This window comes from Phyllostomus discolor, chromosome 4 (assembly GCF_004126475.2).
Source record: "Phyllostomus discolor isolate MPI-MPIP mPhyDis1 chromosome 4, mPhyDis1.pri.v3, whole genome shotgun sequence".
NCBI lineage: Eukaryota > Metazoa > Chordata > Mammalia > Chiroptera > Phyllostomidae > Phyllostomus > Phyllostomus discolor.
The window spans coordinates 53,485,915-53,512,020 of NC_040906.2; the positions used below are offsets into that span (position 1 = coordinate 53,485,915).

A 26,106-nucleotide genomic window follows, 5' to 3' on the forward strand; every position below is an offset into this window, starting at 1 on the left:
AGTTTTAGAGACCTGCTGTACAACATCATGCCTCTAACTGACAATACTATAATGCACACTTAACTCAAGAGGGTGGATCTCATGATAAGTGTTTACACCACAAACCAAAAAACAAAACCAAACTAAACTAAACTAAAATGCCTGATATATGGTTAGGGTGGTGAAACCACTTATGGAATGTACAAATGAATATGATGTGTACTAAGTATTAAATAACCATTATTATTTTTTCTTATTATACCTGTGGGAAGCCAGGTTGCCTGGATTAACTGTTCCATAACCTGAGCACCACCATTCCTTATGTGATATCCTTTCAATTCTAGCTGTCATATCTAGAAGGAAAAAACAGACCCAGAGGGCAGAGAGTAAATATGTCACTTAGGCAAAGCACTGAGTGGTTTGTATCCAGGGTTTATGGTATGTATCTATAGTAGGATCCCTTCCATCTCAGTTCCTCAAAAGACACTGAAATGGAACTGTTTGGGGTGCCTGATGGTTGCAGGCTGTGACAGAATGCGATGTCGCCTTGCCCAACCTATTGCAGGCTGGGGTGCTGTGTGCTTCCAGGAACTTACCAGCAAGAGCCATGACCTAGTTCTTTCTTGGGCAGGTACTGGGTGCTAAAAGGACTTGGAAGCTCCACTCAGGTAGAATCTGTAGTACTGCCCTGGCTATTTTAGTGCTTCATATACTAGAAAGGAAATTACTCATATTTTTTAAAAAAGAATCATGGACTTGAGCAATAATGTCAACATTATGAATATCAACAGAATTATCTTATTTTCAACATGTGAAAATTCATGTTGTTGACCAGCATTGTCATTATAAGCTGCAGCTGAGGTTATGTTGTCACAGATAATTTCTAGATATTAAAAAGCTTTTCATTTTGAGTATGTTTAGCCATTTCCTGCACTGATGGGACCATAATCTTTCATGTCCTTGAGAATTATTGGGATTCATAGTATGGGGAAGAGCCTAAATTAATCCTTTTTCTTAGAAGCTCCTAGAAGTTTTCCTCATTAAATATGGACTTGGTTGCCCACAGAAATTATGGAGTTTCTGGAAAGATTTTAAATTGAAGAGGTTTTCTTCAGCCTGGATGGCATAGACATGTCATCTACAGGCAGAGAAGTGGAGAAAATGATCCCCGATGGTCTTGTTCTGTGACCATTGGGCCCAAGATGGCTCCACGTGGAGGGAGGCTCCTTCACTGTTTCTGGACTATGAGTTCACCAAAAATCACTATGGCAACACTGACTAGTCTCTGAGGGAGGGTGACAGTGGAATCGGAGGTGTGGAGCCCCTGTAGAAGCACCCACATGTTTAAGGAAGTCACAGGATTTGAAATGAACTGACACACTGATGCTGCAAGCCTGATCTTAAGTGATAGGTTGCCCCTTGATCAGAAAGGTTGATATACACTGATTTCTGAGTTCATTAAACAAATATTTATTGAACACTGGTCTATGTGCTGCCAATGCAGTAGTCAAAGGAATACAAATATAAGCAAAGCATCATGATTCCTGATTTCATAGAACTTAAAATCTGGTAGGGGAGACCGATATTAACTAACTTACCACACAAATATATAATTAAAGAATGTGATAAATGTTCTGATATAAATTACAGGGCATGGTAAGAATGTATAAGATGGGAACCTACAACAATTGAGATGAAAAGGTAGTGGTCAGAATTTGGAATTGCATGGGCTTTTCAGAAAAAGAGGATGAGAGCTGTAGGATGAGGAAACTAGACAGCAGGTAAAATGGGAACCTTCCATGGAGCAGGGTGGGCAAAGACCATGAGGTGGCAAAACGAGGAAGATTGAAGACTAGAATGAGGCTGATGAGGAGTGCTGGGGTGGTGTAGTCTATGTTACACATGTTAGTCTTTATCCAAAGTACAGCAGGAGCACACTGAAGGGCTTGAGAAAGTGGTGGCGGGGAGAGGAGTGGAATGATCTGATTTAAATTTAGAGCCATTCTGACTATGAGGGGAAATCACTGAAGGGGCACAGGGGTAAACATGTGGTAGCTGAGGTAGGAGGCGATGGCAGCGTGAACAGATGATTGCACTGAAGGTGAAGAAAAGTAGAGGGATGTGAGACCTCCTTAGGAGACCAGATTAATAGTAGCTGGTGCTGAGATGGCAAAGGACATGTGGGGCGAGGGAGATAGAAACTCCAGATCTGAATTTATCATGGATGTCCAGATACGGCTACTTAGGACACAGCTGGATTTTGAGACGAGATCAGAGGGAAAGTCGGGGAGATTCTCTTGGTCCTTCTGAACTAAATGAGGAAGGATCCCCCAAGCTAGAAGCAGGAGAAGACAACATCTCAATTTCACAGATTCCTGCAGAACCTCCCCTAGGCATCCTGAGTAGTGGCCTCAGTCTTTGGATTATACTAAGCTCTGTGAAAGTAGGGACCATACTCATTCTGCTCATATTATAGGCCGGTACTTAGCAAAGTTCCCAGCATGTGTGTGTTCCTAAATATTATAGATAAGAATAATTATCCCAAGAACACAAAGAGGAACACAAGTGATGTCAAGATGGAGCAAAGTTTAGGAACTCGCACCTCAGACTCCTGGTGCAGTGACCTTCTGATGTCCTGTCCACCTTGCCCTTGCTCTTGGGCTTTTATTGTGACTTATGCCTTTATACTCCAAATACCCCACCTTTTTATTTAGTTTCAGAAGCCTTAAAAGTTGCTGGGTGAGTATATTTGGTTTTATTTTTGAGGTGCTACCATATTTGGAAGCTTTCATTTAAATACAGCTTTTATTTGGTTAGATGAAACAGGAAGTTACCTATTGCAACTACTAGGAGAAATGAGCAAAGAACGCAGGTCTAGGCAAAATGGAGGAAATAACACTATTAGGTAGGCCTCTAAACAGGATTGGAACAGTTGAAGTTCAGCAAAGGAGGTTCCTGCAGACTCTACAACAGCTCTGAAGGCTGGAAGGTCAGGAAGCAGCAGGCCAGACATTTTTGAAGCAGTAAAATGAAGCCAAGCTCTGGGAATTTAGGTTGAGAAGGAGCCCCAGAAAACAAGGTTGATGAACCTCAGCTCTAAGGACAAGCTGAGGAGGGTCACCTAACCCATAGGTGGTTAATTGTAACCAGAAGAAATCAGAGGTGAACAGATGAACTGTCTGGAGGTCCAGGGGCCAAGCTGGGGATGGCTTCATAGAGGTGGTGACAATGATTGAGCTAACTTTGCCTGGGAATTCCTCTACCTGACTCTTGCGGCCATTTCCTTCATTTCCATGTAGAAAGGATGCGTGCATCTTTCCTCAAGTCACGACATGTGAGTCCAGGTGGACTGACAGCATTGGTATTTTGATTTTTCAAAGCTATCAATATGTTGTACATTTTAAAGGAGGAAACTCCTTTATAAACAGATGTTTCCATAAAGGTGAATGAGAATAGATAGAATTACTGCTATATTTAAATGGACATGGTTTTAAGCAGCAGATTTAAATATTTTCTTCACAATAAGCATGGTGTGTGGGTGGGGGGGTGCATGGGCACTAGATAATTTCTCTGGCTCTTTAACCCTATATGATTCCAGAACAAATGTTGAATTCTGACAGTTTGGGCTTCCCCATGTAAATATTCAACAGAACGTTATGAGTGATACTGGTTCCTGGGATGTGGGGAAGCATCCTTTTAGAGAACTATCCCTTGGATGGTGTGTGAGGGTCCAGGGTCAATCCAATTTGGAACCATGAATACGAACAAGGAGCAGAGCTGCAAACACTGTAGCTATAGGCTAATGAGAGCCTTTTATTGAGTTCTATCTCTCCATAGGGCTTCAGAGACACCTGAAACACAGGATTTTCAACCATCTCAGGTGTAAGTTGTATCAGATATTTTTAGTCCTGTTATATTTACAATCACCAGAATAAATGTAAATAGTCCCTACGTGTTTCCCCTTCTGGAATGGTTGGCTACCCTGTCGCTCCCACTTTTCTACCAGATGGCCTTGTGTGCATCAGAGTTCCCAGTGGCCTTGAATGGGCTCTTCATTCCCCCTCGCTCCCTCTAGGACAGGCAGGCTTGTCTTGGAGCTTCCCTACCTCCACTTTTATACCCATTTCCTTTTTTCAGTCCTCTAGTGCTTTTTCTTCCCTCCTCCCTAGTGTTTTTCTGCTGTCCCTCAGCTTACAGCACCCATGCATAATGCTTCATTACCTTTCCTTCTCCTGCCCCCATCCAAGCTTACAGAACCAAGTTCAGTCCTTCAGAGTCAGGTTCTCAACAAGGTAACAGAGCATGTCTAATCCACTTATGAAAGTATTCTACTCATCTCTGAACATTTTAATAAGGGACAAATATTTAACATTCAGGAATGGGTAGAAGCACGGGACAAGCTGTAGAGAAGGTCATTTTGGAAGGGAAAACCTTTCAATTTCCCTTATATCATGCTAGGCATGCAAAGCCTAAATATGGGGCAGGTACCACACCTGCCCTTCTTTGTGATATGTCATCCCTGCCCTTCCCTGGGATATTGCCAGGGAGGGTGGGATCCATTCCTTCACCAAAAGAAGCATGATCTAAATGAGTCCAGGTTGGATCAGGTAAGGAATGAGATCAAGAAGGAAATATGTCCTTGATATCAGCCACACGGATAGCCCACAGCAGACAGTTGTGGTCAGCTGAGTCATACCGCCATGGGATTAGCCAGCTCTACTTTCTGTTTCAACAACAAAAAGTCTTGCAAAACTGCTGGCATATGAGACAGAGGTATCCAGAAAGTCTTGGCATCTTTTCCAGCAGTATAACGGGTCTTAGGGAAGAGACTGGTGAGGGCGTGGTCCATGCACTCCACCACAGGTGAGAGGTCCGTGTTCTCAAAGGATGTACCCTTCATTTTGTCTAGACCTGTAAAAGCAGAAAAAAGTATACTTACTCTTTGGCAGAAGGGGAAGGGGAGTATGTGAAGGTTGGGGTACAAAGGGGAAGATGTACATGTGGGAATTTTGAATCTGCCATTACAACTGAGGCCTGTTGTGATGAGTTTCTATTTCTTAGAAAAGGATGGGGCGATGCTGGTTCTTAAACTTGAGTGGGCAGTGGAATTTCCCAGTGGGCTAGTTAAAGCCCAGATTGCTGGGTCCCTCCTGCAGTTGGTGTAAAGCAGAACCCAAGAATTTGCATTTCTATCAAGTTTCCAGGCAATGTTGATGGCACTAGCCCAGAGACCAAACTTTGAGAAGCATTGCTTGAAATGCTTGAAAGCAATGAGGGAAAGATGCTTCATAAAGTCTGTTAGGCTCCTGAGCCTGGAGAGTTAGGGGTTTGATTTCAAATCTGTTTTGAAGGAGGACAATGTTGATAGGAAATGTGGGGGTGCACCTGTGCTTGCACCTCCATAATCCAGTGAAGAAAGAGAGAAGCATCACCAAAAAGCCCTGGCTCAGAAAGTTAAAGATATCCTAGTTCTCAGGTAAATGAAATGTTTGAGCAATGAGCTAAGATACTTTTGAAGAGGCAGGAGTGTTATTGAGGGATTGGAAATGACTTGGAGCATTACTCCTGCACTCTTAAAACACACCTGAGTGTTTTTCAAGGGAAATCTATTATTTTAAATTTTCCTTTCAACTTCAGGCCCCAGTAGCCACAAGTTGTTCAAAGAGCCTAAAGAAGGTTATGTAATAAATCTGGGTGGTTATATTAAACCCCTATTACTCTAGCCAGGGAAACGAGGGAAGATGAGCTTAACTTTGTGGTCTGCTTCAGAACAGTGAGTCTGGCCGATCTCCAAATCCTGACTTGGAAAACTCTAAAAAAAACAACCAGTGTAAAATTGGGCTCAGAGCCAGGTGGCACGGTACATCTGAGACAGGGCATTTGAATCAGCAGCCAATGCAAAACTTATTTTGACATGGAAGTTGATGATGAATTTATAGACATTTAGAAAGTATCAATGTCGATATCAGAGGAAGTTCTTTTAAATGAGCTTTTTGTTTCCTGAATCTACTTGGAACCTTTAGAGTTGGTGGGTGAGGGGCAGCATTTAACGGCACTGGTTTGTAAACCTGTAGTGACACATCAGCACTGGGGAAGTGTGTCAGACCAGGTGTTCTAGCTGATGCACATGTTTGTCTCTGTCTCTGTCTTTCTCTGTGTGTAGTGGATGGCGTGGTTGGTGGAGTCAGTCTTCTAAAAACTTCCCCAGGTGGGTCTGACTTGGTCTTGGCTCCACCTTGTGAACTCCTGGCCTTGAACCTTAGCCACAGGTGACTGGCTATCTTACCAAGCCCACTGATGAAGAGGCAAGGTGAGGGTTTGGAGGGAAAGGAGTGACACAAGTTAGGTGGGGCCCTGTTCAGCTCTTAGCAGGAGCTCAGTAAATGGTTGAGGAATGTCAAGTCAACTTGAACAGGGCCAGGAAGTTTGAGGTGCAGGTGGAGCCCTGATACAGGAAGCTGACTGACTCTTTAATGCCTGTTGACATTAATGGGATGCCCAAGAATAAATGGCGAAGTCAGGCTACCTGGGTTCAAATCTGGAGCTTCCCCTTACCAGCTGTGCAACTTTGGGCAAGTTTCTATAAAGCTAAGGTGGTATCTACTTCATAGGGTTTATTTGGGCATTGTATTTATTTTCTTATTTAAGCATTTTAAATGAAAGTTCATGTAAAGCTCTTATAGTGGTGACAGGTACATAGTAAATGTTCACTATATATTAGTCATCATAGTCTAATCTTTATTATTACTCCTCCATCCCCGACTCAATCTCTGGACTTATGTTACTTCTTCCGTCTCCACTCCCCCATGCATTCCTGCCCCAGAAAGTATTTACCCAAATAATTCCTTCCTGTCCTTTAGGCTTTGTTCACACCTGGCCTGTCCCAGAAAGGCTTCTTAACCAGTAACTTTTTTTCCTGGTCTGCATTCCTTGGACAATTAGAGACCACACCATCTAGCACCCTTCTGGGCTGCCGGGTTATGTCTAAGAAGTAAAGGTTAATTTTCTTCATGCTGTACAGTCTCACTGTTTTGCAGTCTCACTTGATTATTTTTTGTTGTCAACTAGATTATAAGGTAGTTAAGGGTCAGAGGCTTTATATTTTGTAACCTCCGTGAACTCTAAGTGATTGGTTGGCATTTATAGAAAAGAGGAGTTTAGTGTAGAGGGGAAGACCAAGGGCTCCAGTCCAGCATGACCAGGAAGAGTTGCATTGCCTTGGGTAGGGCATTTCACCTTCCCAAGCCTCTGCTCACTGTTCCTATAGTGTATTTTTAGGAGTAAATGATATATATGTGTAATTTATAAGGTGCTTAGCATAGAACGTGGTGCTGAGTAAATGCTTGGAGGAGCAACAGATAACACTGGAATTAATAGGAATAGCTGAACCACATTTAAGATCCCTGTTATTATGGGAACCTTATTTTTTCACTTGTATTTTGGGTCTCCTTTGTGCTGCCTAGGACAATGAATCCCAGAGGACCCTGGGTCTACCCCAGAACTCACTTTTTTCAATGTAACCTTCTCCATATTGTCGTTTGACATCTGGAGACAGATGCTTCCAAAGGGCAAGTTTTTTTTCAGCCGTCTTGACTGGATCTGCTAATTCTGTTTTGAACCATCCTGGTTCGATGCAAGAGACATGTACACCAAAAGCTTTCATGTCGCGTCTGTGGAAAAAAACAAAAATATAAAAACCACTGATGGTGTTTAGCTGAGGTCTATTTGGAGAACATTTGCTGACTATTGTAAATCTTTTCTGGGAATCACAGAATTGGGTGCATTGGAAAGTAGCATTTTGTTCTACCCTCTCGGTTTGCAGATCTGAAAGTCAGGGTGGTAAAGTGAGGGCTGGCTTAGTGACAGAACAGGAAAGAGATCTGGGTAGACCCACCCCCAGCCCAGGGCTCCCCGTTTCATTGAATTGACAAGCATTAGGACTGAGGACAGGCTTCTTTTCAGCACTTAGGGTATCCTATGGTGAAAAGGGCTGATGACTGGCCTGGGTGGACAAGTTTGCCTCCATTCCAGGAACGTGAGGAGATTACAGCACTAATGAGGATATCCTGAGGGACATAATGTGACAGTCCCTGACTTGACTAACTTGTTCTCTATGTGGGTCAGCAGGCTCTTTCATCATGTCCCTGCAGAAAACCAAACATCTGTGCATTTATGGGCAACAGGGTTTTGGAGAAATCATGGTTCCCTTTCTTTAAAATAACCCAGTGTATGGCAAACCATTATATGAATAATTATTTCCTATATTTAATTTATATTTCTACCAGGAATATATAAGGAAGACATTATTCATTTTACAGAAGACTCTACCATAAGACCTTTTAAGAACTCTACCGGTAACCTTAAAATGTGATTTAATTTATCATAGGTTCCACTTTCTAGCAACTTACCTATTGTTTAGTTTGTAGTATATTTTACATAAGTACAAATTAGCTTGACTCTGAAATATTTTGAAAAGTATGTTGCTTGCATTCAAATAAAAAATGTTATTTTTTAACTTAATTGTATTTTACTCACCTATCTTCTGATCTCCTTTGGATTTGGAAAGCAATAGGCTTCCCCCCCACCCCCACCCACTCATGAAAATAACATACTGTATGGACAAATGGCTTTTAGTCACTCAACTAATCTTACCAGTTGAGTAAAACCAGGATGAAACCAGTATGCTTGCTGGGCAAATACAGCTTTAAAGAGCCCAAACCCTCTCCCAACAGGACTACTACCCTGCAGCATCCCTCTCGGAGCTGCCACTGCACCACAGCCTGCATCACAGCACGATTTCCAATGCTAGTTCTGTGATTTAGAAATATGTAAGCACTCCCTACGGGCTAATTTCAGGTGTGGCACAGCTGCACTGCAATCCTACATCTAAACTTTTGTTAGGATGCTGTTGCTGCAACAGTGGAAGCAAAGGGCAACCTGGGAGACTAACGGCAGTTCTCCATGATCTTGCAACTCAAAGTGTAATCCCTTAACCATGGGCAGCACTTGGGTGCTTGTTATACATGCACAAGTGCAGGACCCACCCCAGGCCCATTGAGTCAGTCTGTGTTTTGAAAAGATCAAGGTGATTCATAGGCACGTTAACATTGAAGAAGCATTATTCTGACATTATCATGTTTATTTTCTGGAAGAATCAAACCTGGCAACATGATCAAATGGCAAAATGGATTTGCTCTGTCTCTATTAATCACAGTAGAATAATCTAACCTTTTATTAGTAAGCTAAACCTAGATCCCTGGTATAAGTCAGAACTCTAACATGTATGTACCTTCAACAAATACTAGTTGAATAAATAAATGGATGAATTAATGAAAAGACTATGTGTAATTTCATCTTTTCTCTTGCCTATCATAGCATACTCATCTGGACCCTTTCCATTTGGTCTTCTAGTTTCCTCTACCCTTCTGCCTGACCTCCATCCTGGGAGGTCTGCCTATGTTAACTATATTTTGGCTTTTGTTGGGTATAGTCAGTTGGGAGTCCTGGAGGGAGTGATAGGAGGGGTTGGACTAGTTATTCCTCCTGTAATGTTGACACTAGTGAATTTCATTCCTCAACTGAGGATGACAGCCTCTATGTATCTAGGTTCTGGAAAGTGCCCAGTCTTCTCCCTTCAGTCCTGTGGATGGAGATGCCCCCACTGTCCCCAGATATTACACTGTCCTTTGGGATTGCCCTACTTGACTCCCATGTTTGCCATAGTCCTTTATGTGATCTCTACTCCATTTACCCAACTTTAATGTGCCACCATCTCTTACCAGAATTTTGATTGATATAACCTGTTGCAATTTAGCGGATTTTTACTGATAGTGTCATCTTCTGGTTCCAAGTATGATAGATTAACCATCCCTCCTTCCCCTGCCTCTCCCATTGAACACAGCTACCGAACCTGGACTGAATGCATGGGACAGCTATTTAAGAACTCTACAATGCAGATGTTAGTAGGTAAGGTAGGGAAGAAGTCCCTTATTTTGAAGTACCACTGAACCACTAGAAAAATACAATACTCAAAATAAAATATGCATTGGTTGGACTCCATAGTGAATAAAATGAAGGAAAATCAATGCATTTGAAGATAGATCAGTAGGAATTATATAATCTGAACAGTGGAGAGAAAAATACTTAGATAAGTAAAAAGAACCTTAGGGATATGTGGGACAAACCCAAAAGTTCTAACATTCGTGTTATAGAATCTCAGAAGGAGAAGAGAATGGATTGCAAAACAAAACAAACAAAAAAATACCAAAAAATAAAATTTAAAGAAATAATGGCTGAAAACTCCCCAAATCTGGCAAAAGACATAAACATATAGATTCAAGAAGCCCAGTAAACCTGAAACATTATAAACCCAAAGAAATCCATGCTTGGGAGCACTGAGACAAAGTGTTTATTTGCTAAACTGGTTCTTTGTTTTGAGTTCTGAGGTTCTCTGATAGCACAGAGCAAAATGATGTGATCATCTATAAATTGGGAATAATTTAAAGCACTAAATAGAGTGTTTGGTGCACAGTAAATATTCAGTAAATGTTAGCAGGTATTACACCCTAATATATCAATGTGTGCTTTACCTTAAGCAGTCATTGAAGCCTTCTACTGCATATTTGGATGGGGTATAGCCTCCTCCACCAAATGCAAGGCGACCCCCGATGCTGGAAACATTGATAATCCTCCCTCGAGCTTTTTTGACCAAGGAAAGCATATTTAATGTCACATTGATGAGTCCAAACAGGTTCACTTCTACCGGTTCTCTGTAGTGCTCCACTGTTAGCCAGTCTGTGGGAGCCAGCACACCGAGGACGCCAGCATTATTGATCAGACCCCAGAGACCTAGGACAGAGAGCAAAGCTTTTAACCTTTGTGTAAATACAGCTTTATGCAATGGTGCCATTTCCTCCCCTAGTCATACTCCTGCATTGAAATACTCTGCAGTTTTGGGAAGTGATAGCAGAAAGGATGGGAGGTACAACTGAAGTAATTGAATTATTCTGTTTTCTGGTTCTGAGTGTCAAATGCTGAATTCAGTGAGACTTCTTGCTTTTGCTTTTGAATCTCAGATGTAAAGTAAATTAGTCTGTTTTTCTTACATTGCTAGATGGCAAGGCCAAAGAATATTGACAAACTGTTCTATATGGACAAAGAGTAACATCAATATACTTCACATTTCATTTTTGGTAAAAAGTCCCATCATTTGCTTGGCTTATAAAAGCCCTGTAGTCCAGAATGCTGCCATCTTAGCAGAATCTCATGCAGAATGGGGTCCAGTGGCTCACTGCCCTATCATGACTATCTAAGATGCCTATACTCAAATTCTCACGCCATTTTCTATCTTTCCCACTGAAAATGTATAAGCTCTAGAACCATTTTGCAGGGAGAAAGAGGTCTTGGGTATCCAGATAGCAATTTAGGGATTGTTCCCATATTCTCCTGTACATTTTAGTCCCGAGTTCCTTTGCGGGGTGTGGGGCCAGAGTAGTGCTTCATCAGAGAAGACCAGGAAAAGTCAAACCTCCACCTGCCTTCTAAACTCACCCACTGGGACTTGAGACTGAGGATGACTTGGGCTGTGTCTCTCATGCACATGAAGTGTTTGCAGCCAAGAACTACTCATGACTATCCTTAGATTTCTCCAGTCTTCTCTAGTGTGTAGCTGGTATTTAGTAAGAGGCATTTTCTTGAAAGGCTATTTAATACCCGAATGCATTTTACTTAGCTTTAGTTCCTTCACAACACCCCTTCCATTACCCTCATCCCATGTCCTTTACCTTTTTCCCCAACTTGGCATTTCACCCACTGGGCAGTCCGCTTGACATTCTCCGGGTCAGTGACATCCAGAAGTACCGTGTGAAGCCTCTTGGAGGTTTCTGCCTTTAAGGCTGTTGCTCCTGATTCAGTCAGACAGGCAGCAATTACACGAAATCCTTTTTGATCAAAAGTTCTGGCTGCCAAGTTTCCAAAGCCCTTGTCACACCCAGTAATGAAAATATACTTATCAGTGATGTCTGAAATTTTTAGTTGTCTTTTATAATTCCATAGGAAACCACAGAAGATCAGGAGGGCTAACACCCAAAGGAGCATTGTTTTCCTGTATATGACAAGGTCACTTCTTTCTCGAACAATAGAATAAGATGTTGTCCTGAGTGTGCACAATTAGAAAGGAAATTCAAATTAGAACCATCAAAGCATTAATTATAAACCAGGGCGGATGACCTTGAGATATTTTAATCCACAGGAGGAAGTGAGCAAGAACTGTAGGGCATTTGTGTACTGCCTCAGGTCTGAGCATCAAGGCAGCCCGGGCCCCCTGAGTCACAGCTGCAGGACAGCTGGGGGGGTGGGGTGGGAGATTATCAGGGCCCACCCCACAGAGCAGCTGCCTCTGCTGGGCCTGTGTTGGCTTTCTGTGCCCGTGGAAGGAAGAGAGGCCACAGAGAACAACATGTATGGGAAATACCTCATTTCCTTCCCCCACACCTCAGAAAGTTTCCTCGCGTTGTTCTGGGTTTACAAATCTTTACTCTTGATCTAGACGCACACTTAGAACCAAGAGAGGCCCTGAGTATTTCATAGATAGAGAACAATGGATAGATAGGCCCATGGATGCTTCTGGAATTGTGGCTGTTTACAGACCCTGTGTTCAAAAAATACTTGCAAGGCCAAGAAATTTTACAAACTTTGTTTGGACTTTCTTTTTTTTTTTTTATGATTTTCTGGCTTTTCTTTTGCATCATTTATAAAAATCACTTTTTTTTTCCTGCTTGTAAAAGTGACTTGTGCTCATGGTAAAAAAATATTTAGCAAATAGAGAAAAGAATTAAAAGAAAGTAATGATTATCACATTTGTTTCTTAGTATTTTAGGAATTTTTTCTAGCTTTTTTCTTGTGCATGTAAATATTTTTCTCCTAATAAGGAACATAAGCACACACAGACAGAATTACACATACACACATGTGTCCACATACACACAATTTTATTTCAACTGCTTCATAAAGAATAGGTCATTTAAGATGAAAAATAACTCTATGTAATACATTTCTTTAGTTCTCAAGGAAAATTTAGGTTCTGCTTTCATTTTTTTCCTGATAAAAGATCTATAGCTAAAGAAACAAAGAGTAAAAGACTTGTTGATTAATAAAAATGAGTCAGAGATAAATGCTAGAATACAGTAGGTTTGGGCACACTAGTTGATTCTTGTGGTATGGCCAGGGTTACTTCTAAAGCAGTCAAGCTTTTTAGACTCTCCTGGCTTCACAACTGGGTACAGTTTCCCCAGACCTTTCCTGTGGCGGGTGACTGATTTGTTGAAAATCAATGTCCTTGCAGCAAGATTTCCCCTTCGCAAATATGTAAATACATTAAAATGTATAATTTTGGGAGGATGTAACTAACTTACAAAATTACATATGTAGACATTCTAAGGAAATTTTATATTTATAAATTCAACTAGTGTAGTGTTTGCTTAAGCCTGGCCTTGATAAATTATTACTGAATAACTATATATTGAATATATTCCCAGAATGGATTCTGTAGGCTTCATTGCAATTCAAATCCCATGAACATTACTTGAAAAAGGCAAATACTTAAGGAATTTAATGCATCTTGGGGCACATTTGATCCTCTCAATGACCTTGTGAATTAGACAGGGCACATTATCTGCCTCATTTTACAGAAAAACTAATATTCCAACTAATAAATGTAAAAGGAATGATGAGGAATTAGAAAACCACCACTTGGCATCTGACATAGAATCAATATTTTCAGTCAAGAGTGATCAACGGGTACTAATACTAGTGGGTGAAACTCAGAGGAGAAACAATAATTATAGAATCTCGAACAATCTCCCCATAAGAGGCATACTAACTTAAAAAAAAGCAACAGTAATTTCACTGTGGAGAAATCCAGCAGATAACCACCTGATTCAACTTACCTGTGAAGGCTTCACAAAGGCAAGCCAGTGTTTTCCTGTCACACCCCTCCTGCTCACCCCTGTCAAAACAGGACGACACAGAAAGTTTCCATTCCCTGCTCTAGGACACACTGAAGCCTGTGGGTATTTGGCTTTTTAAAATAACTTCCGTGGGATTTGAGTCGAAATGAAGCCTACTGACTCTATACAGGGGATGCATGCCGTAGTTAGTCTATGTTCTACTAGAGAGCTTCAGAGAGAGGTGTCACTGGAAGTGAGGGTTTGTTTTTTGTCAATTGAGCCAATGAGTAAAGGGTATCAAACTTAAGAATGCATTGAAAGTGCTGGAGCAATGAAAAAGTGCATCCAAACACCACAGATGACAAAAGTACAAGGGAGATAGGCAAGACAGACATATATAATATGTCTTACATTAAATATAATGTAGGTTGTTTTTCACTGAGAGAGCTCTTAATTAATCACTGCTAGGTGGTTTGGATGATGTTAGTAGCCTTGCATATACACATCAAAACACAATTTTAAGAACATTTAAAAAAATCATTATTTATCAAGGCCAGACTCGAGCAAAACACTGCATGAGTAGAATTTATAAATATAAAATTTCTTTAAAATATCTACATATGGAATGAAAATTAATACCAGTAGTTATGGGACAAACCAAGGTCACGTGGCTCCTGGTATGGCACACTTTTCATGAATCTGAAGGTCATGGAGGAAAAGAAACACTGAGGATCTTCCAGGTGCCACACTGGGGAGGACGCAGAGAGCTCCTGGGCACAAGCAGAAGCTAATCGTGTGTGGAACACATCTTCCCATTCTACACAACACCTGGCCTGTTGTCTTCAAAAATGTCAAAGTCATGAAGGAAAAGAAGGACTGAGGACTATTCCAGATAAATGGAGACTAAAGAGATGTGATAACCTAATGTAATATGTGATCTTGGACCGGAAAATCATTTTTTTCATTTGCCAGAAAGAACATTATTAGGTCAACTAGTGAAACTTGATTCAGATCCAAAAAAAAATGTTGCATTAATATTAGTTTTTCTTTTTTGTTGTTTTTAAAAGATTTTTAAAAAGATTTTATTTATTTATTTATTTTAGAGAGGGAAGTGAGGGGAGAGAGAGAGAGAGGGAGAGAAACATCAATGTGCGGTTGTTGCTGGGGGCCGTGGCCTGCAACCCAGGCATGTGCCCTGACTAGGAATCAAACCTATGATGCTTTGGTTCACAGCCTGCGCTCAATCTACTGAGCTATGCCAGCCAGGGCTAATATTAGTTTTTCAAGTTTGATAATTTACTCTGATTATGTTGAAATGTCCTGCTTTTTAAGAAATACGCACTGAAATATTCAAAAATTAAGTAGCACCATGTCTTTAACTTACACTCAATTTGTTCAGAAAATATTATGAATATGTATATAAATAAATAAACATATTAACACACACATATATATGAAAGATAGTGAAAATAGAAATATGGTTAAATGGTAATATTTAGGAAATCTAGGTTGTATTACTCTTTGAACTTTTCCATAAGTTCTAAATGATTTCAAAGCAAAGTGTTGAAAATTTGGCAAGTGAAAATAAAAACTTTTTCCTAAGAAAAGCTTCATTGGATTGCTTTGAGTCCCATGCACAAAATAGGTAAGAATCTAGTGACTTTGGGCACCAAGTTTTCTGCGTTCTACTTTTTGGTAAATTCATCTCCACAACGACTGGACAAAAACACAAGCTCAAACCAAAGCGGTCAGATGCTCCCTCCCCTCCCCTCCCCTCCTCTCCCCTCCCCTTCCATTCCCTTCCCTTCCCTCTCCCTGTCAATCTACTCCTCTAGCAAAACCTATTTTTTACCTGCTCACAAGCTAACAGAGAGGAGCTGTTTAGTTGTTAGGGATGGACTCATTAAATTGTGCTGTCTTCATGAGTTTTACCTCTGAACTAAGAGTCATTTCAGATGCAGGTGTTCCAGCCTGAAGCCTGAAGCCAAGGGACTGCCACCCTTGACCTACAGTTTTGCAAAACCCGTTCTTACCTCAAATATTGTTTGAAAATTCTGGTTCTTCCTCAGTCCCTAAGGTTCACTTTCCTCTAGGTCATTGGACCAAGTCAGCCACAAACCAACACATACCTTTGACCTTTAATAGTATTTTAGCTATGATCAGAGCCCTCGTCAGAGTTATTGGGAACACGACTTATGTACACAGAAGCCGAATGATAGCCCATTGGTTCATTGATCGCTGACAAGTAAATGAGTAATAGCAACTAAGAGGGCTGCCTCGGGCATATTCTGTTCCTATGGTCACTTCCACATGGCTCCCTAATCCCAGCAATTCAGAGACTCGGGGCACTGATCTCAGTTGCTTGGGCTGAGAACAAAGTATAGGCGAGCAGATCTGTAGCCCCAAGGCCGCTGTGTGGGAGGACGGGTGCAGTACTCAATGTACAGCCTCTGATGAACTGGCCATAGAAATTTTTCTTAAACCAGAATAAACACTAGCCAATTTGCTAGTAAAAATCTTGGCACAAGGGCTGAGACCACACACACACGCATGCACACACACAGTGTAGAGCAGGGTTAGGAACTCAGGCCTCAGAATCAGGCAGCAGAGACCCAGCCCCAGTTCCTCTATCATCAGAATGTCACTGGGCAAATTACGTATTATTTCTTAGCCTCTAGTTTCCTATCTGTAAAAGAGAAAATAACTACCTTGGAGAGCACCTGATAAAGAGGCTAAATGCCCTCTACACAGGAAGAGCTGCATCATGATGGCAGCATCGGTGGTTTCCACCTTGTGAGGGGCTGTGGGCTGGATGCACTGCCAGTCTCTAGGCATCAGTTTCTCGACCTCAGCACTTTTGACACTGTGGCCAGGAAATTATCTGTCCTGTGTATGGCAGGGTGCTTAGCAGCACCCTTGGCCTCTACTCACGAGATGCCAGTATCACTCTCTCCCCAGCTGTGACAACCAAAAATGTCTCCAGACACTGCCAAGTGTCCCTTGGGGCCAAAATCATCCCCAGTTGAGAACCACTGGTCTAGGACTTCCTTGTCTAGGGGGTCTAGGATGTCACAGCCCCCAGAACTACTTTTCTGGAAATTCAGTCATCAATTCCTTGGAAATGACATACTGATGAGAGTTTATTTTTTTATGGCCTTACCAGAAAAATTTTGTTACTTATAAATATTACTCATATCCTGCTGCTGTAAGAGGCCTGAATTCTGGCTGTGTCTTTTGCGTTTGGACCATTGTGGACTCCTCTAGGGTGCCCTGCAGGTAGGTAGCCTGTTGACTCCACAAAATTCAGAATATGACCTAGAAAACCCACGGTCCTTGGGATTTCCAGGTGACCAAGTCAGATAGGAATAACAGTAATGGCTATGATTTATTGAGTGCTCATCATGTCCTAAGCCCTCTGTTCAGATCTGTAAATATTTATCTCTTTTAAATCTTATGATATAATTATCTCCATGTAATAGATGAGGAAACAAATTCAGAAATGCAGGGTAAGTGGCTCAAGGTAGAGTTAGTACCGCTTCTGGAAATGATGCCTTGACCACCCTATTCCACCATGCTGCTTTAGTCCTCTGCCCCAGGAGAGAGAAGTTTCCACTCCGGCCCCAGATTTTGGGTGATAATTGAATTAGTCTTTGGGCCCTTTCGAATACCAGGGCAAAATCATCATCATCATCACACTTCCAATTACACAATTTCAAAAATTTTTGAAAAGTGTTTAAGTAATATTGATCTCATTTAAGGATTAAACTGCTTCTGTGAGCAAAGTAGGTTAGGTAGCACACATAAGGTCATTGTCAGAGAATGGCTAGAACTACAACTTTGGTCTCTGAACTCTCAAACTGTAAAATGAGGAGGGGAAACTGCAAAGAGCTGGACACATCGCTCAGTAAGAGGAATAAAAATACTCTATCAAAATTCTCTGCCATGCCACAAAGATTCAAAAGAAACAAGGAAAGGAGAACTAATTTTGTATCTCCTCTGCCCCTAAGAGTAACCACATGACTTCAGCTACAGGAAAATATTGCAACTACATTGCTGTCCTTACTAACTTCTGCTTCTTTTAACTTTCTCTTTGTGGTTTTCTTTCCCTAGTAAAAAATCTAAAATAAGATACTTTGATTTCACTTCTTTTAGTCATCTTCCTCTGCCCTATAAAAATAAATGACACAGTTTTAAAAAAAGACTATAATGTCTCACAAAAAAGGAAAGAAAATAAAAAACTAACATCTCAATGTCATGATGAAGTATACTTTTTTAAAGCAAACATAGAGTTCTTTCTATACCACTTGATTTTATTCCCTTATAACTCCACGAAGGGCTTTGTTTTAGAAAGCAATACTAAAATTAGTCAACACTGGTAGGAATTTGTAGAATCTTTTTCTACTTTTAATTCGTAGTAATTGTGGCCTAAGGTGAACTAACCACTAAGTTATTTACCTACATTAAGTAGAGTGCATTTAGCAACAGCTTTCTAAACTATTCTTTCTTTGAGCTTTTCTTGCACAAGCTCTCTTAGTACTGACAGCATTCTAGACATGTAAATTGCTTGAACATCTCAGTATTGGAAACCTGGTTAACTTACACTGAATTCATTTTTATGTTGATCTTTTCATTGAGGTAGAAACTCTGTTTTTTTTCCAACCCAAGTGACCTTTCATAGATTTCTGCTGTACTTTTATTTAATAAAAACAAACATTTGGGCCTAATGACACAAACTAAATAATGACTAATGAGTTATACTTTTGTAAAAAAAAAAGTTTAAGTTAGGCACCCAGAAATCTAAAGAAATTTTAAGATAGAGCCAAAGGGATTCTGCATGGAATATGCTTGCATTAAGCAACAAACACTACTTTGAGGGTCTGATCAAAATAACAGTAATAGTAATTAGGATGCTGCTTATGGTAGAGTTAAAATGCTGCTCATCATCATGGAACATTAAGCTCCCTCACTGAATGGGATGGAGAAGCTCCTTCACCAAGCGCATTTCCCTTGAACCCTGCTTCCTGCAGGAGAGAGGAGGCTCGAGGTGCCCAGAGTGCCCTCTGTGCAGGTGGACAGTGAGGTGTACAGAAGTGAGGTGTGGAGAGGTGTGCGCTTCCTCTGCAGATCCATTCAGTCTCCTCGCGGAGGTGTGCCACTGCTCTTAGTGTAGGGGAGACCTGGTAGAGTTATGGTTGGCATTTTTGTCCTAAGATAAAAGTGTCTCTGATTTTCTTTTGCCTCTTCTGAAAATTTTTAAATTATAATTCACCATGACATCCATAATTATTATTTAATTAGTCCCAGTCCTTCTTGGGTTTATTACTTTGCCCATATGCCTCCTGACAGTATTGGCAGGTTAAGAATTATTGTCAAAGCCACATTTACTTTATTTATGGTCACTAAATAAAAATTGCTAACTGGAAGAGATTAAATGTTGTATTTTATTGTAGCTTATAGTTACAAGGCTTCAAAGAAAGCTTAGAATACAGAGAGAATGCTATATATAGATGCAGAAAGTATATTCAAATATTCAGCATCTTTTTAAAAATTATAGCTATCTTTGAGCAGAAGAAAAGATCTGAGCTTTTAAAGATGGTGCCTTAAGGTAGTGAAATTTGTTATGAGAGTTTTAAGAGCAATTCCCATTTGAAATGTATGCTATGATTTTTTCTTCTATTTAAACACTGAGGGCTGTTCTAATCACTAGACACAGTTTTCAAATCTCAAAAATACAGTGCAAAGATGACACAACATTTCAATCATTTTATGCCTTATCGAGCCAAGGGTATTTTTCAAGCACCTAAGATGTGCCAAAGGATACTAAGATAAATAAAGGACAATCCTTACCCTTGAGCGAATAGTGTAGCGGGGCATTTCAGAACTATTTCTACAACCTAAATTGATTTTCAATTTAAAATTACATTTCATTTAAACTTTCTCCCCAACTGCTAAAGGTCAGCCCATTGAGAGAAGGGATCACAACACCATCTGAATCATAAAGTCTGAAACAAGGGCTGCCAGGATTATGTGGCAACAAAACCAGCAAACTGGCTTTCTCCCTTACAAGAAGTCCAAGTGAAAACAGACTTTGAGTGGGACCTCAAGCCAGTGTATTGCAGGTAAAATGCCAACCATTGGGTCGCAGAATGGAGAGTAAAATCTGAAGCAGGTTTATTGCTGTCATCCTGGTAGTCCAGAAGTCAAATGTGCACTGTGAGGAAGGTCCTTGTGTGCTTCTGACACAGCAGGCCTTCCCACCCAGTTTAGTGTGCAGGTGTGCATCTGTCTAAGGCGACATCTGATAATATTGGTAAAGCAGGGGGACACAGATCAGCCGTGCAGTTAGAAGCGAATGTGATGTTCCAGTAAGAAACCCAGCAGAGAGTCCTGCTCTTTTAAGAGCTTCTCTCACTCCAGTTGCCAATGACCAATAATTATAAGATTCACAGATGGTGTTGAATAGTCACAAAGTTCGTTGGAGAGACCCACAGGGTCCTAGAATGTGCACAAACCCACCCACACAAGAATCAGCACCAGAAGAGCCCTATTTGCTTGGGGGAAGCAGGGGAAGTTACTGAAATCTGGCAGACAGTGAAGCAAGCTGGGCAAAAAAATACCTGGGCAGCTCAAGGCAAAGTCCCCAGTTACTCTGAGAGCACTTCTATTGGGAGATGGACTCTGCCCATCACAACCTTCTAACATCCAATTTTTTTAGTAGCCACAGTGGACCACAGCATGAAAGACTACTTGATTAATTCTGTAAGAATGAAGAAAATCAAAGACAAGACTGACAAGAGCAATGAAGAAATAAATGACACTTCCAGCAAGATGGAGATGTAGGTGGACACACTGTGCCTTCTTACACAACAAAAATAAGGACAACAATTTAAAACCAAAAAAACAACCAGTAGTGACAGAAAATTGAACTGTATGGAAGTCTGACAACCAAGGAGTTAAAGTAGACACATTCATCTAGACTGGTAGGAGGGGCGGAGTTGGGTGGCTGGGTAGAGAGAGTTTGAGGCAGGGCAGCTGGTGGACCCTGGGCTCACAAAGCAGCAGCAGGCAGACCCAGCAAGGTGGCAGATTGTGGAGGGGCATGGAGCATCAGGTCCCACATTTGCGTGCAGATAAACCAGGCGAAACTGAGGAGTGAGACAGACCGCGCAACCCAGGATCCCAGCTCAGAGAAATAAAGCCTCAAAACACCGATTGAAAACACCTGTGGGGGCTGAGGTGCCAGGAGAAACTCCCAGCCTCATAGGAGAGTTCGTTGGAGAGACCCACAGGGTCCTAGAATGTACACAGACCCACCCACACAAGAATCAGCACCAGAAGAGCCCTATTTGCTTGGGGGAAGCAGGGGAAGTTACTGAAATCTGGCAGACAGTGAAGCAAGCTGTACTGTTCCCTCTCGAACCCCTGCACCGCGTATAGAGTTACAACCCCAGCAACTGGGTTGCCCCTGCTGAACACCTAAGGCTCTGCCCTTCATACATAACAGGCTCAACAAGACAAAAAAAAAAAAAGGCTGAAATGAAAGAACAGGCCAAAGCTCCAGAAAAAATACAACTAAACAACGAAGAGATAGCCAACCTATTGGATGCATAGTTCAAAACACTGGTAATCAGGATGCTCACAGAATTGGTTGAATTTGGTTGCAAATTAGATGAAAAATAAAGGCTACACTAAATGAAATAAAGGAAAATTCACAGGGAGCCAATAGTGATGGGAGGGAAACTGAGATTCAAATAATGGAGTAGAACAGAAGGAAGAAAGAAGCACCCAAACAGAAAAGAATGAAGAAACAAGAATTCAAATAAAGGGAAGGCTTAGGAACCTCCAGGACATCTTTAAACGTTCCAATATTTGAATTATAGGGGTACCAGAAGGAGAAGAGGAAGAGCAATAAGTGGAAAACTTATTTGAACAAATAATAAAGGAGAACTTCCCCACTCTGGCAAAGGACATAGACCTCCAGGAAGTCCAGGAAGCTCAGAGAGCCCCAAAGAAGTTGGACCCAAGGAGAAACACACCAAGGCACATCATAATTACATTATCCAGGGTTAAAATTAAGGAGAGAATCCTAGAAGCAGCAAGAGAAAAGGAGACAGTTACCTACAAAGGAGTTCCCAGAAGACTTTGTCAGATGATTTCTCAAAAGAGACCTTACAGGCAAGAAGGGGCTGGAAAGGAGTATTCCAAGTCATGAAAGGCAAGGACCTAGATCCCAGATTGCTCTATCCAGCAAAACTTTCATTTAGCATGGAAGGGCAGATAAAGTGCTTCCCAGATAAGGTCAAGTTAAAGGAGTTCATCATCACCAAGCCCTTATTATATGAAATGTTAAAGGGACTTATGTAAGAAACAGAAGATAAAAACATGTACAGTAAAGTGACAGCAAACTCACAATTATTAACAACCACACCTAAAACAAAAACAAAAAGAAACTAAGCAAACAACTAGAACAGGAACAGAACCACAGAAATGGAGATCACATGGAGGGTTATCAACAGGGGAGTGGGAGGGGGAGAGAGGTGGAAAAGGTACAAAGAATAAGTTGCATAGATGGTAGGTAGAAAATAGGGTAAGAATAGTATGGGAAATGTAGAAGCCAAGAACTTACAAGTATGACACATGGACATGAACTAAAGGGGGAGAATGTGGGTGGGAGAGGGTGAATAGGGTGGATGGGAATGAAAGGGTGAAAATGGGACAACTGTAATAGCATAATCAATAAAATATATTAAAAGAGAATCAGAAAAATAGAAATAAATGACAAACTCAGTTACCTGTTATCTTTTTACAGATGAATTGGGACCTAGACACTGCTGTGGACTTTCTGGGCTGACTGTGAACTGTCCTCTGTGCTGGGAAGGAGGCACTGTGTCTCTCTCTGACCTTGCTGATCCTCTTGAGATGCAGGTGCATGGGCTCCTCGCAAGCTCTGAGTGCCTGTACATATAAGGAAGCCTCAGGTTCCCTCCTCACTCTGAGTCACCCTTATTGTGACACGGGGCGGTGACTAAATCTTTCTTCTGAATGAAGGAAGCCAAGAAGTTGTGGGTTATATGTTTCCAAAAAACAGTATCTTTAGTAAATTAAATTCAGTAACATTCAGAAGGGACTTAAAAATTGTCAATTTTACATTCCTGTAACTGTGAGTACAATCTCTTAACCAAATTCAGCAGGTGAAATACTAGAGCATGGAAGCATTTTGTAAACTGCCTGGCAGCAGGGTTAAATTGTGATTACTCTTCATGATCTCTAGGTTGTTGTTTTTTCTTTCTTCCTATTAATATCCCTTTACTGATTTAGTACTCCTTCAGTCCTAAGAGAGTCGGTACTGGAAGTGAGTCTCTGATGATACTTTTGACCACTTTTTTAAAAAAACCATTGGTGAGCAAGAAGATCAAACCAGTTTAATGAAACAAGGTTTTGGACTTATTTAAGAGTCTTAATTTACAAGTGTTTTAAGGTATGGCAAGATCTTCCTGATGTGGTTACTGGAGGTGAGATCACTGAGAATAGGAAAAGATGGACCCTCCCTTCCAAGAGTTGGTCTGTTTCTGACTGTATCACAATTGACCTGGCATATCCTGGGATGGTGGTGGGAAGTCCTGAGGCCATGGTGATGAGGGGGAAGACATGGCGGTAAAAGTCACCGTCTCCCCAACTATCATCTCCTTAGGCACAAAGGCTGATGGAGAGGTACAAACTCCACTGTCTGACTGTTTAGTTTCACTTTTCTTACATACCAATTTATTGTTATACATCTCAGATTTCCCAGGCTTCTTCTGTGTTCCTTCTTTTAAAAATGCAGTGTTTTATGGTTTTGTTGGGGTGAGTGGATAAATGAACATGTCTGTCTTGGCTGAGTCCAGACAATGCTGTCACCCTATAAAATAACTGGGGACTTCAAAAGAATAACACAAAAGTGAATTTTTTTAAGGTAAAGATTTAGGGCACAAAAAATGTGCCAGACATACTTTTCCCCCTTTAATATCCTACAAGTTAAAGTAAAGCTTAAAGAGAAAACCTCTTAGAGAAATAATAGATTGATTTAAATCCATATGAAGAAAGGTATAAAGGATAAATATTGGGTCCTTTTGTGGGCAAGTCATTATTACTGAGAGGCGGAGAGAGTTGCTGGCACCTGGTTGGTCATGGAATAGAGAAGGGAAGAGGACAAAGAAAAGCCCACAATATTAGTAAGTTTTGTTGATTCATTATTCTTGTCTAGTGCAGCCCAGGTTTAAACACTTCCCAATATGGATGAAAAAGGGGCCACATACTAAACCTGACAAGCTCAGGGCAGGTCAGCGCGGTGGGGAGCCCTACAAGTTCTGAGACCAAAAGTAACCCCATAGGATCCCCTGAACATAAGAATTCTTAGCTACAGGCAGGTCATGGTGTGTAGTCACATCTGAGGCCCAATGCTTGCTTAACAAAGGCTTATCTCTGCCTTGAGTGAGCCTGTCTGTTATCCTTTTGCATCTAAGACAACACAACTATGACTTGTCAGAGCAATTGCCTTTTCCAGTCCCCTCAGGACACAGCTGGCCCACAGGCACACCGGCCTGTAGCACCCCTTACTGTTACCCTGTTCCATGCACACCATCTGATAAGGGTCAATTAACTATCTGCTACTGACCAATGTGAAAGAAGTGTGTGTCTCTTTGTTTAATTTTTTTTTATGCAATTCCAGAGATTTCCCCCAATTTTGTTTCTCCTGCCCCCTAAATCTGCCATCAATGGATTTCATGTAACCCTCTTTACACTTCCTCCTTTGAGTCTAACATATAAAATAAGCTGCAAAACTGCCATTCCCTGGAGCATTTTCTCAATCCATTGAGATTTTGCTTCCTGGAAATTATCATCATATTGCCTCAGATAAACTCATAAAACTTTAGGCTTTTCCCTGGCCTGTGTGGTTCAGTTGGTTGAGAGTCGTCCTGTAACCAAAAGGTTGCGTGTTTGATTCCTAGTCAGGGCATGTACCTAGGTTGCAATTTCAGTCCCAAGTCTGGGTGAGTATAGGAGGCAACCAATCAATGCTTCTCTCCAGAATGAGGTTTCTCTCTCTTCCTCTTTCCCTTCCTCTCTAAGAGCAATGAAAACACATGAGGTTTAAAAAAAAATTCTGTACAGTCTTGGACATTTCTTATGTTGACACTAAGTAGACTTTTTGAAAAAATCAGATGTTTTGACCGATTCATATATTGAGAACTAGAATTCTTGCAGTGTCTGGATCTCTCAGTTCCAGGGGACCCGGTTGTTAAGAGTTTAGTTTCGGTGGCCCTGGCACCAGGGTTGGAACACTGGCTCCCCTCGTCCAACAGTTCCATTTAGGTGTTCGGTTAATGGCGTCGCTTCTCAGCAGCACTTTATCCAGACTGGAATCATATCTGCATTCGAATGCACATCTTAAGTGCTAAATTTTCTTTCATTCCATTCCTTAATAAGGCAACCTGTGAAAGTGCTACTCTGTTCAGAACTCTCCTTACATTAGGCTTCTGGTCATCCAAGGTGATGTAAAAAATCCAGAACCAAACTGCCATTCTATTTTTTTAATTCCTTTTAAAGACAGAAGATTGCACTGTGGATTTCATTCAAATGTAAATGGCAATGTTGACAATTAGACTGTAATTATATAGGGGCAAGGCTAGATACTGCCACAGACAAAGTGCTAAACATATGACTCTCCTTTGTCTTCTAAATTCACAGGTTCCCATGTTTCCTTCCAATTTCTGCCTGAGGGTGGCTTCTCCACTCTTTTCCAGACGCAAGAAGAATATACAGCTTCACAGCTGTCTCAGATGACATCCATTGGTCTTCTTAGTAACTGTGCAGTGTGGGAGGTGGGCCAAGTCACAGACAGTCCTGAACTGGGAGCCAAATGGAGAAAGCACCTCCAGCACTGGAGGCAGTGCTGGATCCGGCTCCTGGAGCAAGCTGCTGTCACACTTGCAAGGGTGGCCAGGGGAAGGGGATGGGCAAGGTTGTTTGTGGCATGTGCATACTGACCTCCTTCTTACTGGTATAATAAAATAATCCTCTCTCTAAGGTCACCCTCAGTGTGAAATGGAGTGCAAAGCAAAAGGACCCTGATACAGAACATCGTCCCTCACAGCCCATGGTTGAGGGAAGGAGAGAAGTGGATGATATGGCTTGATACTTT

At 41.2% G+C, this 26,106-nt stretch overlaps 1 protein-coding gene across 2 annotated transcripts; it reads right to left on the reverse strand.

Annotated features, from left to right (window-relative positions):
* Positions 1-3,773: 3,773 nt before the first annotated feature.
* On the reverse strand, positions 3,774-22,803 carry DHRS9 (dehydrogenase/reductase 9). 2 transcript variants are annotated; one of them, XM_036023344.1, is made up of 5 exons: positions 22,718-22,803; positions 11,763-12,133; positions 10,569-10,827; positions 7,486-7,649; positions 3,774-4,890 (listed from the first exon to the last, which is right to left on the reverse strand). In XM_036023344.1, exons 2-5 carry the CDS (start codon positions 12,073-12,075, stop codon positions 4,670-4,672), a joined length of 957 nt encoding a protein of 318 aa, XP_035879237.1. In that variant the 5' UTR covers positions 12,076-12,133; positions 22,718-22,803; the 3' UTR covers positions 3,774-4,669. The 2 variants fall into 2 exon arrangements, with proteins under 2 accessions (XP_035879237.1, XP_028366344.1); XM_028510543.2 differs by lacking the exon at positions 22,718-22,803 and adding an exon at positions 15,778-15,941.
* Between the last annotated feature and the right edge of the window lie 3,303 nt (positions 22,804-26,106).

Excerpts from the sequence above, each read along its gene's own strand:
- DHRS9 (XM_036023344.1), bottom strand. The coding sequence starts at position 12,075 with ATGCTCCTTTGGGTGTTAGCCCTCCTGATCTTCTGTGGTTTCCTATGG. Across the intron at positions 7,650-10,568 it reads GGCTTCAATGACTGCTTAAG|ACGCGACATGAAAGCTTTTG; the intron begins GTAAAGCACACA and ends TTTTTTCCACAG. Across the intron at positions 4,891-7,485 it reads AGAAGGTTACATTGAAAAAA|GTCTAGACAAAATGAAGGGT; the intron begins GTGAGTTCTGGG and ends CTGCTTTTACAG.